General features: G+C 42.8%; 1 protein-coding gene across 1 annotated transcript in view; it reads right to left on the bottom strand.

The window, feature by feature from the left end:
• Positions 1-2,462: 2,462 nt before the first annotated feature.
• LOC129707264 (DNA topoisomerase 1-like) overlaps positions 2,463-14,376 on the bottom strand; it is a 71,739-nt gene continuing 59,825 nt past the window's right edge. The window contains exons 17-21 of the mRNA XM_055652175.1: positions 14,126-14,240; positions 12,916-13,043; positions 11,386-11,480; positions 9,183-9,332; positions 2,463-7,225 (exon numbers count right to left, since the gene is read on the bottom strand). Coding sequence (XP_055508150.1) covers positions 7,123-7,225; positions 9,183-9,332; positions 11,386-11,480; positions 12,916-13,043; positions 14,126-14,240 — 591 coding nt within the window. The 3' untranslated portion in view covers positions 2,463-7,122. The remainder of the gene's footprint in view (positions 7,226-9,182; positions 9,333-11,385; positions 11,481-12,915; positions 13,044-14,125; positions 14,241-14,376) is intronic.

Genomic DNA, 14,376 nt, shown 5'->3' with positions numbered 1-14,376 from the left:
TTTCTCCAGATATGCTGCCTGACCCGCTGAGTTACTCCAGCATTTTGTGTCCACCATCACACCAGAGATAAGGCAGGAATGTAGAAATCCTTTTGAACATGGAAGTTAATCCAAATGAAAGGAAGGGAAGGACTTCCCCCAGTGGCTGCATTGGCAATAACATTCTTGGGTGTCAACAAACAATGCAGATAACACAATCCCGAAAGCCTGCTCCATCATAGAACATAGTGGGGCGGCACTGTGGCGCACTGGGTAGAGTTGCTGCCTTACAGTGCCAGAGACCCAGGTTCAATCCTGACTACGGGTCTGTATGGAGTTTGTACATTCTCATCAGACTTGCAGTGAGGAAACAGGCTCTTCGGCCCACCGCATCTGCACCAACCTGCAATCACTCCATACACACGATAGACAATGTACAATTTTTACTGAAGCCAATTTACCTACAAACCTGTATGTCTTCGGAGTGTGGGAGGAAACGGAAGAACCTGGAGGATACCCACGCACAGAGTGAATGTAGAAACTCCAGACAGCAGCCTTCGTTGGTATCGAACCTGTGTCTCTGGCGCTGTAAGGCAGCACCCTTAATCGGTATCAAACCCGTAGGGTTAGTTACGTAAAATTGGAGAATTCAATGTTCATACTGTTGCATTGTATTCTACCCAAGAGGAATATGAGAATATAACTTACCAAATTACTTGTACCGCTTGAAAGGCCTTTGTGACAATCTCGCCGCTGTATCTGTTGCCCTTTGTTGAGGAAAGGATTCACTGAATCCATTAGTAATCTTGACCAAACTCATACAGGTAAATGTAGCATTTTCACATAGCGTCAAGATGGACACAGAAATGCTTGTGCATTTCAAACATTTCAAAAATCTAAACATTTCATATTAATAACATTAACAAACACACAATTGCTGCATTCAGAGTGTCTAACGTGTTTATTTAAAAACGTGTGGTAAGGTGTGGAAATAGCCACAAAACGCAGCAGGCAGACACGAGTAAAGCCAGAATGAATGAACGGTTTCAAGGTTATGGCACACTTCATGCTACTTGTGGATTTGACATTTCAGATGTTTTCTGGCCAAATGCAGTCTCGCACTCGTACAACATGTTCAATGTTTCAATCTCATGGCACTTGGGAGTTTATACCCACGTTCCAATTACATGTGGACACATAGACACAAAGTGCAGGAGTAACTTACGGATCAGGTAGCATCTCTGGGGGAAAAGGACGGGTGATATACTTCAGGATGAAGAAGGGTCCCCACCTGAAATGCCACCTATCCCTTTTCTCCAGAGATGCTGCCTGACCCATTGAGTTACTCCAGAATTTTGTGTTTATCTTTGGTATAAGCCAGCATCTGCAGTTCTTTGTTTCCACACGTGGAAATGTTGGACCTTCTTTTAGTACCTCTAGATAAGATTATTCCGATGTTTCTTTTGGCCAACTTCCAACCTGTTATGCTAGATTTGTTCATCCAAACCTCTCCCACTTCCCAAACTCAATATAATTAACATTGTCTTCACGCAAGGTGGCGCATCAGTTATTATGCAGTTTCATAACTCTGGGGACTGTCCGTGTGGAGTTTGCATTCTCACCGTGACCTTGTCTTCCACACACGCGCTCCACCTTCTTTCTACATTCCAAAGACATACGGGCAAATTATTTACTGTAAATTAGCCCTAGTGTAGGTAAGTGGCAAAGATAGAAGACAAATTCATAAGGCTGTGCATGGAAGATTAAGCAATGGGGAGGTGGATTAAGACTGAGAGGACTTTTTTTTTCTCAAAACCAGCATGGAATTGATGTACCAAATGGTGGCTGTCTATTTAATAGTCAGGTTTCCCAAATGTTGAGCATTTATGATGAACAATACCCTTCCTCTTCATCGAGCATTCCATTTAGACTAGGCTCTCAAAGGTGATGTATATTTTGGGCATTTTTGTAGTTTTGGTGGTCTTGTAGATAGCACTTGGCTTGCTTCAGTCAGTACTTTACTCTGATACTGTAAAGGAATGAGGAGTGTCAAGGGCAAGTCACAGTGGTAGAGTTGCTGCCTTACAGCACCAGAGACACGGATTCAATCGTGACTACAGATGTTGTATGTACGGAGTTTGTATGTTCTCCCTATGACTGCGTGGGTTTTCTCTGGTTTCCTCCCGCATTCCAAAGACATGCAGGTTTGTAGGTCGATTGGCTTCTGTCAATTGGCTCTGGTGAGTAGGATAAAACTAGTGAATGGATGTTCGCTGATCTGCGTGAACTTGGTGGGCCGAAGGGCCTGTTTCCACGTTGTATCTCTAAATGACACTGTCTTGCCAACACTATCATGTCATTCACATGCAGCGTGTAACTTCTTCACATTAAGATTACAAGATGGGTGCAGTAATGGTTGCGTTTCAAAAATCTAAAAATTTCATTCCAAAAACACGTTAACACACTCTCGATTGCTGCATTCATAGTGTACAATGTCTTTATTTAAAAATACAAATGAGCACAGTTCATCGCAGTATGTTAAATTTACAGAAATAATCTGTAAAAAAAAACCTGGTGCACATCAGTCTGTGAATACTAGCTCATCGGTTAAAGCACACACTAAAGAGAATTCTAGGCAAGAGGAAAAAAGAAAAATGTAAAATTTCCTCAATACAATTCAGACTGAATAAGCATCTTTTAATATATATTTATATATATGTTGGCCAGTTTCACAAGTACATGATAAATGTGCTACAACAATGATTCATAGACAGGGAACAGGAAAACCTAACTGGATAGCTGTAACACAGGAACATGCTAAAATTGGTGCCCAGATAAAATCACCAGCACAGTGGCATACTGTGTAAATGCTAAAAAATAACTCCAGTTTAAATTATAAATTAAAAAAGCCTGCAATTCAAAACCAAGCAGCTCGATTCATACATGGCTCAACAACCTATCGGGTAAGGTCCAAGGGTCAACTCATTTCCCACCCACCCTCCCAACGTTGAATTGCAAAACTATTTCCTCTCCTAAAATGAGCGTTTTTATAACACCCTTTTTTCCAAGGCAACAAGAGATTTTGTTTTGGAGGATGGAGAGGGGATTCGGGGGTGGGCTGAAGGAAAAGGGAAGGGGGGTGGGTGGGGAAATAAGGGTTCAAGAGTTCAAAAGGGAAGCAAGGGGAAGGATGGACAAGAGCATGGCATGTTCAATGCAAGGTTCCATTTGATAACCACCCCGATTCCCATGTTCAGCTAGGACATAGAGAGTCTTGGAGGTTGGTTGAAGAGCAGCACTTGCCAGATTCATTGAATTTGTAAATGGAGGTTGTCCTAACAGTTACCTACACCTTTTTGGAAAGTGTGGGCTCGGCCCGTTCTTAATTTCTAACAGCAGATTCTATTCCGTATCTATAATGAGGCAACAGTGTTAAAACAAAAAGCAATTTGCTTAACGTGGATCAAATTTAAATATTGGCGCTGCTTATGGTATAATTTGAAGTCCCAATGGTCGATATTTTAGACGGATTGATTTCCCACCCGCCACGCTATGATGTGCCACACTGGGCAAGGTAGAAAGATATGCACCAATTGTTACCAAGGTTCCCTGTGGCATAGGTCAAATGTGAAGAGTGGACAGGATGGTGGGAAAAGGAGATCTGGACCTCAGCCAGTCCCACTCCGTACCTGTAATTTCACTATCTAGATTTTAATTAATTCTAGGTTACATGATAAGCAAAGAATTGGCTTTCAAACCAGATGGGCAATAATGGTGTGCGTTAGCCAGCCACACATATTTCTCACCATTCGACAAGGTTCCTCACTGCATGCTTATGCGGCGCTGGTCCTGAGCAATTAACACTTTCTCATCCAGTGTCAGCTTCAAGTAATGTCAGTTCACATGTAGCACAAGCCAAAATGCAAACAAAAGCTTTCTCTACAAGGCCCGAATGAAATGCACAGCTTTATCCCCAAAGCCAAAAGATCGGCCCCCTTTCCAGCCACCCCACTCCCGAGTCAGGCTACCTCTTAATGTCGAATTGTGTGTTTGGCATCTGTGGGTGTATTATCAACCGAGAAGTCACTGCAATCTGCCCCAAACTTACTCTACAGGTGACTCTTCGTGGTTAACATTGCAGAGCAGATTTGAGTTCGAGTCTGAACAGCGAAGGCATTCCAGTCACTATGCTTGCTCTGCTCCCATTCCTTAGTTTCCCATATCAGACAAATTCTTCCCAACTCAAATCCATTCCCCTAATTATCATCAGGTAGAATTCTGGGTGGCTATTGCAGTGGTCAACACCCCACCCACTGCTTTGTATTGGTCTGACGGTGTAACATTTTTTATCCTGCATTATACCCTCTTGAAATGACTCTTCCCTAATAATTCCCCAACACTTAAAACAAAGAAAGCCAATTTCCAAAGAAGTGTTCTTAACAATGGACGCATCAAAATTTGATTTTAAAATGGCTCGGAAATTGATACGGCATCTGTCAAAAATCCATTATTTACTTAAGAACAGGGCAACAGACTCTATACTATGAATGTCAGGAAAGCTCTGATAGGGAGAGGGTGAACTCGTGCCAATGACATCAGCATCAAGTGAGTTGGGTGGCCACGTCAACAAAAATTATCAGGCAGTGTGGCGAAGGGTGTGTGCATGTACTTGGGTGGGGGGATCCGGGAGAAATGTTTTCTCACCAGGCGATCTCTTAAGCTGAATGCTCTCTTAACTGAACAAGCACCACCTTATAATAGACCCCTTCCTAATTACAGCAAATGTTTACAGCATCTAAAATTGAGAGAGAGAGAGAGAGAGAGAGATAGAGAAAAAATAAATAATGACGACACTTCTGTTTCAGGTTTCTGGGCCAGCTGTCCAGTTAGGCTAAAATGATGTGGAGTTTTAATGGGAAAAAAAAGTCACAAATACTGGAATTGTAGGCAAGTTCATTCAGGTACCCTTTCTCACTCGCACGTGCACTCTCTAACCTGAGTTGAAGCATTAAAAAGTTGCATGTCTCATAAAAACAAAAAGGAAAACCATTCACAGTTAAAAAAAAGAAAGAAAAAAAAAATCACCTTAAACCAGTGGACACATTTAAATCAAGTCCCCTTACTCTTTGGTGACAGGGCCTCTGAATGAGTTAACTTGTCTACTTCTGTTTTCCCCAAGTCAAGCTGAAATGTTTTTTTTTATTTTATAAATACAACAAAATACATATTCACAGCAATAAAGGCCTCTTAAGATGTCCTTTTCTCAAAATGGTTCAAAATATCGGGGAATAATTATTCAGACAACCCAAATAATTACTCGATGGAGTGCAAGGAGCCTTTAAAATGCACGAGGAAGAAGGTACTAATTAACAGCACACTTTTAAAATTAATTACAATCGTAGTAAATTAAACTGAACTGTAGATACTTCCCCCATTGACAAAAGTCCCCCAAACCCCTAAACATACAGCTTGCAGCTACGCAAGAAGCAAGTCCCAGTGGGCACGGAGTTGCTGTTGGGTGTTAGTCACTATCCAATAACTCTGTCTAAAAAGGATTTCATCTCAGTCACAGATAAGGAAACCTTTTTTTTTTAAAGGGTAAAGAAACTCAAGTACACACCAGATCAAAAAGGTCACTGCTTAACAAATGCTCAGACAAAATTGCTCCCCAACAGCACAGATCACTTGCACTGTTAGCAAGGGAGATGGAGCAAATCACTTACCACATATTATTAGTTTCACAGTTTTTAAATGTTGCTCTGGGGCTATTCTACTTCTCCCCCCACCCTCAAACCCCCTCAATGATGGTCAATTTATTTGCTACAAATTTTATAAACAGGAAGTGTCAACATCTTCTTTGACCTGGTAAATCTCCACGTTCTTCCCCTTCCTCCTTAGAAAAAACGGCGTCAAACAAAATTCCCAGAGCAACAATCAGAGACTGATAGATCATGACTGTCCAAGCACACAGCTCACAAGGCACTAGTCATGGAGCACGAGCTAGACGCCCCGACCCCAACACTTCGACAAGTCCTTAAAGTTTCCCTATTCCCCTGGGTCAGACGACACAAAATTTATTCTAGTGAGCTACGATTTAAATGGGCAGCTTCTTTCAAACAATTCAACTCAATAAAAAAACAAGGATTTTGTTTTAAAAGCATTACAGCTTAGAAATTGATACAGGCAATTCATCGATTAAAAAGTTACCAATTTACATTGGGTAAGAAAAGAGGACTATGCATAATTTCAGTGGCGGAACAGGTCGGGGGAGAGGCAGCCATATAATGCCAAACCTCTCTGAAGTTGTTCAAAACTGCAGGAGAGAAGGAGAGAATTTCTTGCTTGTCCAAATATGACTGCTCCCGACTTAGCCTTGACAAGCCAAGCTGCCACCCCAGCTCAGTGTCTTGCTCACACAACTACTTTATCTTTGGCTCCAGGAGCACACGATTTACTATCCTAGAAATGCCGGAAAGGTAATCTACCATCTTTAAAAAATGGAGCAAGGATATGGCTGTTCTGCCCACAGGACAATTCTTACAGGTTACACCAGTAACTAACCTACCACTCCAAAAGCCCCAGGCTCCATCAGAGCAGAATTCTTTAAAAACATATCACGTTAAAGATCATCTTTCTGGTAAAATCTCACACCATTCGTGTTCATTATTTTGAAGTTCAGAGTCAAACGTATGTTAGGGTTAGTGTTCTAGCTAGTTGGTTAGGGCTTGGGTCAGGGACAATCTTTTTCTTTTAATCTCTTTAAAACATGAAATAAAATAAAAAAAACCCACAAGATTGCAAGAATGCAGTCTCCAGTTCTGGCCAAACAGTCAATGATTCTCTCCCTGGGCTCAGCAGTGACCAGTTTTTAAAACAGGTGCACATTTGATTTTATTTTATGTCAAAACAGGACTGTAGTTCTCAATTAAAAAAAAAGTTATTGCAAGGTTCTAACAGTATAAATGCACCAATCTAATCAGTGCGAATATATATATATATATATTTGCTTTGCTTTTCTTCCTCTTAAAACAGTAGCTATGGAACCACAGAGTTCTCCTTTTCTCCTTGTTACATAAAAACGGATCTCCTCCAGCACGGAGGTGGCCTGGGCTGTGTCTCACTCGGTGTCAGTCACACCAATGGTTAAAACTCATAGTCTTCGTCTGACATGTCAATGGCCCAGGCAAACTTCTCACGCTGGGTTTTGTTGTAGATCTTCTCCACTGGAATCTCCCACTTTTTACACCTAAGTACAAGCGGAGAAAGGGACAGGAAAGAGGTTAGGAGAGAACGTATAGGTAGAAAAAGTCAATGCTGAATTAACAATTTAAAAATTCACAAGTTATAGGAACAGAATTAGGCCTTCTAGCCTACTGCGCCATTCAATTATGGGCTGATCGATCTTTCCCCCTTAACCCCCTTCTCCCGCTTTATCCCCATAACCCCTGACATCCATGCCAATCATGGACCTGTGAATCTTCACCTCAGAAATGTCTAGCGACTTGGCCTCATAGCCGTCTGTGGCAATGAATTCCAAAGATTCACCACGAAGTCAACAAGCTTACTGCTCCAATTCCCTTCGGGGAAAATACAGCAAACCCTCTCAGTTACAGACCTCTATATAACGGATTACAGCCATAGTGGATCGAGATGTCCGTCCCTGGTGGCCGTCGACGGACAGCGCAGGGTAGGGAGAGACGATGGCGGGGGTGAGGAGAGCGAGTAGTAAAACACTCTTGAAGAGCGGCGCATTGGACACGGGTTTGCAGCAGCTGCACAGAACGAGGTCCCGAGGTGTTGGATGCAGGCGCACCGCCAACCACTGTACGTACCCGTGTTGCCCTCGCAACGCATACCTCGGTTGCCTGGTAGCGGCTCCTGTTGCACACCCGCAAGTTACCTAATAAGCTGGCGCCATGTGGTAGGATTCCCGGTTGTGGGAGCGGAGAGGGGTAATACCGAGAGAAAGGAGGCTGACCCACAACCACTGACAGAGCCTGACGTTCCTGCAAAAAGTTGGGGTTGGGGACAGGGCGAGTGAGGTGTCTCTCTCGGTTCGTCATCTAAAATTGGAAAACTCAATGTGGCCTCACTTGGGCAATGGTGGAGACTCTGGACAAAAAAGTCAATTTAAAAGGTTACCAGGAGATCCAGCAGGTCTTCGCAGACTGAGAGTATGTCTTTGGCAAAAAGAGAGTCTAGTATTTGCTTGGTCTCACCGAAGTAAAGGATGAAAAGTTTTGGGAGGTGGTTAGGAGATTGACAGAAGTATGGGGCACTAATGTGTCTGCTTCAACCACCACCCCTGGCAGTGGGTTCCAGGCACCTCCAGGTAAAAAAAAAAAAAAAAAACTTGCCCCACACATCTCCTTTAAACTTTGCTCCTCTCACCATAAAGCTATGCCCTCTATCATTAAATTTCCCCTAATCTTTTTGCATCAGGGATTAGATGCAGATCAATATGTAAATTCCAAAATAATAAGAAACTAGATCTATTCTTTCATCCATCAGATCAAGTCTGGAAGTTTCACTCTGAATGTTCCAGTTACTAAGCGGTCATTTGGCCCCATAGCAGAAGCGTCCACATCGTGGGGCTGGAGACTGGAAGTATCCTGAGCTAATTCTTCAACCACCATCATCTACTGCGACAAGTGATGGCTTCCACTGATTGTCGCCGGAAGCTTGCGTCCTTTTCAGGACGGACGATGACAGCGAGGTCAACATTTGTAACAGGATGAACACGAAAAGAAGAAGCGGCCATTTCATCTGGAATTTTAGAACGGGGGCCCTCTTTCTCCACAGGTGTTTAATATAACATTGGACGGCACGGTGGCGCAGCGGTAGTTGCTGCCTTACAGCGCTTGAAGCGCCGGAGACCCGGGTTCGATCCTGACTATGGGTTCTGTCTCTACGGAGTTTGTACGTTCTCCCGTTCACCGCATGGGTTTTCTGAGATCTTCAGTTTTCTCCCACATTCCAAAGACATACAGGTTTGTAGGTAAATTGGCTTGATACAAGTGTAAATTGTCCACAGTGTGTGTAGAGTAGTTAGTATGCGGGGACCACTGGTTGGTGTGGACTTGGTGGGTCGGTTTCTGCGCTGTATATCTCTAAACTAAAACTAAATTAGATTGCTGGGGGAAAAAGTAGCCCTTTAACAGAAGAATGCTGAATTACATTCACAAAGTGCCTTATGCACTTACCAAGCAATGCTGATCCTAGGATCCAGATAGTTGAGTTTGGAAGTCCCAAGAGCTATCTGTTTGTTTTCTTCTCGGTCAGTAGCTTGAACTTCCAATTTCATCAACTGTTCTTCAATTCTCTGGAGAGATTTCTTCTTACTTTCCACTAATCTGTAGAGAAAGCAACAGCTGTTATTTCTGCACAAAGGACCGGCAATACACTCAAACTGAGGAGAAAAGTGCAAAGCAAAGCAGAAAGTCCAAGGGGCAACATACAAGGGACAGGAGAATTTAACAGGGGATTTATGTTGGTGAGCAAGCAGCAATGCGGTTAATTAAAGCTAGGACACGCAAAAGAAACAGTTTTAGGGAATCCACTAAAACAAATAGTTATTTTCCAGATTTCTTAACTTGCCTAATTGAACTCTAAGCCTAGCAATTTATAACAAAAGTTAAAACAATTTAAATCCCTCTAAGTCAGTGTTAGTAAAAAAAAAAGGATCTTAATGCAGAACACAAATTGCACAAAACAAGCTTTGATTGTTTACAAGTAATGATTATTTGGTTATCTTAGGATGTCGCAAGGTGACAAAAGGTGATATGCAAATGCAAGTTTGTTTTCTTTCCAGAGCCTGGGAGCTCTATGGATGTTTTACTACATGAACCCCAAGCCATAATTTGGGACAATCTGAATCAAGGTGTAAATGTATTTTAATAGATTGTAATAATGGGCTCGTGACAGGAAAAATGAGCAAGGAAAGTGCACATCATTTACACTGTGAACTCAGGGCATGGACAGGTATGCGAGGCTGGGTTTCTAAAGCCATTACAGAAACATACCTAAGAAAGGTTCAAGACTGCAGGCAGCAGAGAAGGTGGGGGGAAGAGAGGAGTGGGAGCTACAGTTTTAAATAAGAATATCACATTAGTAGTCTAAGATTAATTTACTAAGGAATCATTTTAGTTTAGTTTAAACGGCGTGGAAACAGGCCCTACGGCCCACCGAGTCCTCACTGACCAGCGATTCCCGCACACTAACGCTATCCTACACGAGGGACAATTTACAATTTTACTGAGCCCAATTAATCTATACACCTGAACGTCATTGGAGAGGATACTGGAACATCCCGGGAAAACCCACGCAGGTCACGTGGAGAATGCACAAACTCCGTACAGACAGCACCTGTGGCCAGGATCAAACCCGGGTCCCTGGCAATGTAAGGCAGGAAATCTACTGCTACACCACTGTGCCATCCAGTGAGACCTTACGTGTGGGGCTGAGAAATATGGGGGTGATCACCTTGCTGCGATTGTACCATGGGCCCCCAAATTTGTCAATGGTAATTAGAGCAACAGATATGCAGGGAGATTGCAGGATTTGCATGAGAATGTTTGAAGTATGGTTAGTAAGTTTGCCGATGCCACAAAATTAGGTGGTTTCGTAAACAGTAAAGGAGATTAACAAAAATTACAGTGGGATCTTCATCAGATGTGTGAGTAGCCAAGAAATTAATTCAGCAAAGTGTGAGGTGTTCCATTTCTTGGAAGTCAAACCAGGGTGGGGCTTTCAAAGTGAGCAGTCGGGAACTGGGGAGTGTTGTGAAACAAAGGAACCTAGGTGTACAAGTACACAGTTCTTTGAAAGGTGTCACAGATGGACAGGGAGCTGAAGAAAGTTTTTGGCTTTCATCAGTCAGGAATTGCGTATAAAAGTTGGGATGTTATGTAACATTTGTACAAGATGTCGGTGAAGACACACACAAGGTATTGTGCTCAGTTTTGGTCACCTTGCTTCAGAAAAGATGTCATTAAGCTGGAAAGAGTGCAGAAAACATTTGCGAGGATGTTGCCAGGATGGAGTTACAGAATAAGGTTGGGCAGCGTAGGACTTTATTCCTTGGAGTGTAGGATACTGAAGGGTGAGGGGCATAGGCAGTGTGAATGCACATGGTTGGGGAATCAAAAACAAGAAGGCAAAGGTTTAAGGTGAGAGGGGAAACATTTTCCTCAGAGGGTGGTACATATATGGAACAATCTGCCAGAGGAAGTGGTTGTTGCAGGTACTATTTTAACATTTAAAATACATTTGGCCAGGTACATGGACAGGAAAGGTTCTGAGGAAGGATTTAGCTATTTGTTCCACTGTTGCATCACCAACTGCCGGCAACTATTTAATACTGTTAACAGAAATAATGTACAAGTAAGAATTGGCAAGAACACTTACTTTCTACACCTTTCATCTCTTCTGACTTTAAGGTCAGCTTTAGCACTCTTCAGCTCTCTCCTGGCTTGACCAATTTGGTCTTTCTTTGCATCAATCTAAAGACAAAACAGTGAGGAAAGAATTATGGATATAGCTCCACACAAAGCAAGGATAGACACAAAAAGCTGGAGTAACTCAGTGGGTCAGACAGCATCTCTGGAGAAAAGGAATAGGTGACGTTTTGGGTCGAGACACTTCTTCAGACCCTTCTTCTGATTGTCACCTATTCCTTATCTCCAGAGATGTTGTCTGACCCACTGAGTTACTCCGGCTTTTTGTGTCTATCTTCGGTTTAAACCAGCATCTGCAGTTCCTTCCTATACAAAGCAAGGATTCTACTCATTGTTTTGTCGGTGGTAGCAAGTGGGGTGTGCCTCATTCAGTGCATTTGAAAGGCGTGATCAATAAACCTATTTTACTACTCTTTGGCTGAATGGGGCCACAACAAAACCACTTCACATTCCCAGACTCTTTAACACCACATCAAAAGTTGCTCCTTTCCTGTCGCAATAGCCTAGTTCGTTTAATGGCTGGTTTACTTAAAACACTTGCAACATGCTATTGATAGTATTTACTGTTATTATCCCTGAAATAAGCGAACAAAATCAATTTTTGCTCTTTTATTCTGCTGCTGAGCGCCGTAGCACTGGGTGAATATCTTCATCATAGGGATTGCAGCAATTCAAGGTGGCTGATCACCACCACCTCAATGGCAATAAAATCTGCTCTTGCAACAATCTCATAATCCCTGGATCAAATTAAAAGGGAATATTAACAGCATGTAGCAACAAAAGGGAATATGTCAACCGGGCATTCATCACACTTACACCCATAGTTCCTTACTGCGCAGGGAAAGGCTATTTTAGTTTAGGTTAGGGATACAGCATGAAAACAGGGCCTTCGCCCCACGCCAACCATTGATCACCCGTTCTATGTTATCCACTTTCTATTCACTTGCTACACATTAGGGGCATTTTGCAGAGGCCAATGAACCTATAAATGCAAAACTTTGGGATAAAACCAGAGCACCTGGAGGAAACACACCCTGTCACAGGGAGACCGTACAATCTCCACACCCGGGGACAGCACCCTTGGTCAGAATCAAACTCGAGTCCCTGGCACAGTAAGGCAGCAGCTCTACTGCTGTGCCACTGCGCCACCCTTTCTTGAGATTGCAGCCTTCTGTTGGACTGCATGGGAAAGCAGTAATTCCCAACTGGATCATCAACCAATCGATGTATAGATTTGATAGAATCAAATGCATAGGTGGAATTGCAGGGTGCAGGTAGGAGTAGAAATATGTGCTGATCATTTCTCTTACTGGCATATTTGGATGGGGCTTCTTGTATGCCAAATACCCACTTAGCCCAGGCACTGAATGCAATTCAAACCGCCCAGCGTTGCTCCCGGTGGAAAATACAATGTCCTTAACAAATGGTTGCTGTATACAAGGACTGATGTGGTGGCGGGGTGGAAAAACTCTTAACTCACCTTGATCTGCAGGTTTTGCATTGACTTCTCAAATGTTTTGGGGGGTGCCCTTTGATGGTTACAAAGGATAGCGACTGCTCGGTTGGCACGATTGTAAGAAAGTATTTTTGCTGCAACATTTTCATCCGCTATAAACAAAACAAACACAGATTATTAGGAGCTGTGTAGTCAGTGATTAGTGATGAAGGAGGCATTGCTACAGTGCAGTGCATCGTAGATTTCTCTCCTCACCACAGTATGGCCCATGCACTGGGCCTCCACTTCGTTAGAAGGCTTAGTAAGTTTAGTATGTCCCCAACAACTCTCACCCACTTCTACAGATGCGCCGTAGAAAGCATTTTATCGGGATGCACCACAGTATGGTTTGGGAACAGCTCCATCCAAGACCGCAAGGCCACCAGCATAATCAAGCCTGGCCACTCCCTCTTCTCCTCACTCCCATCGGGCAAACGGTATAGGTGTGAAAACGCACACCTCCAGATTCATGGACAGTTTCTTCCCAGCTGTTATCTGGCAACCAAACCATCCTATCACCATCTAGAGTGGTCCTCAGCTACCATCAACCGCATTGGAGACTCTTGGACTACCTTTGAACAGACTTTACTGGACTTTATCTTGTACTAAAAGTTATTCCCTTTATCATGTATCTGTATATTGTGGATGGCTTGATTCTAATTATGTATTATCTTTCCACTGACTGGCTAGCATGCAACAAAAGGTTTTCACTCTACTTTGGTACATGTGACAATAAATTAAACTCATCTTGGAGACAAGGAATTCCATATTTATGCTAATAAAATACCATGGTATTAATCCCAACACCCCCCATTCCCGAGCTTTGTCACTGTTCAGGACTGTCAATTAAATGTGCTGAGATTTCCTCATGTAAATGGCCCTCATGATCCCTCTGGAAGATTGTTTGTTTGGCACCATTACTTTAGAGTTAAGTGTCACCAGCTGCATTGGGGTTTGGACTAAAGTAATTAAGAAAAATCTGGTCCATTAACTAAAGCATTAAAAGTACTCTCTTGGTAACACATCTGGGGAATGATTCTTCAGTACATCCTGGCAACGCAGTACCATAGCTAAACCTGTACTTTGTTCAATTTCTCATGTCAATGGAAACAGTGATAAAAAGTAACAAAGGGATGAATGTAGCCCCAACAGCCAGTGATGCTAGAGCACAGATACCAGTGTAAACGCCACTTACGGTTGGTCAGTTCCTTCAGCTGCTGCTGCAGGGTGATAGAAGCATTGTAGGTACGGAATACTTTAGCCGTAAGTCCGTCCATTAGCTCCTGGAGATGTTTGTTGAGGATTGAAGTCTATATATATATATAAAAGAAAGAAAATAAAGCATCAGACATAGATGAGGTGGTGGTTTGAACCGGCAGGGTGAAAAGCAAACCCTCAAGTGGTTACTTTGAAAGACATGGGTCAGTTGGTAGCACACTGTTTATG

This window comes from Leucoraja erinacea, chromosome 21, assembly GCF_028641065.1.
Source record: "Leucoraja erinacea ecotype New England chromosome 21, Leri_hhj_1, whole genome shotgun sequence".
Taxonomy (NCBI): domain Eukaryota; kingdom Metazoa; phylum Chordata; class Chondrichthyes; order Rajiformes; family Rajidae; genus Leucoraja; species Leucoraja erinaceus.
Note: the sequence above shows the minus strand (reverse complement) of the source record. Positions and strands in the feature narration are given on the sequence as shown.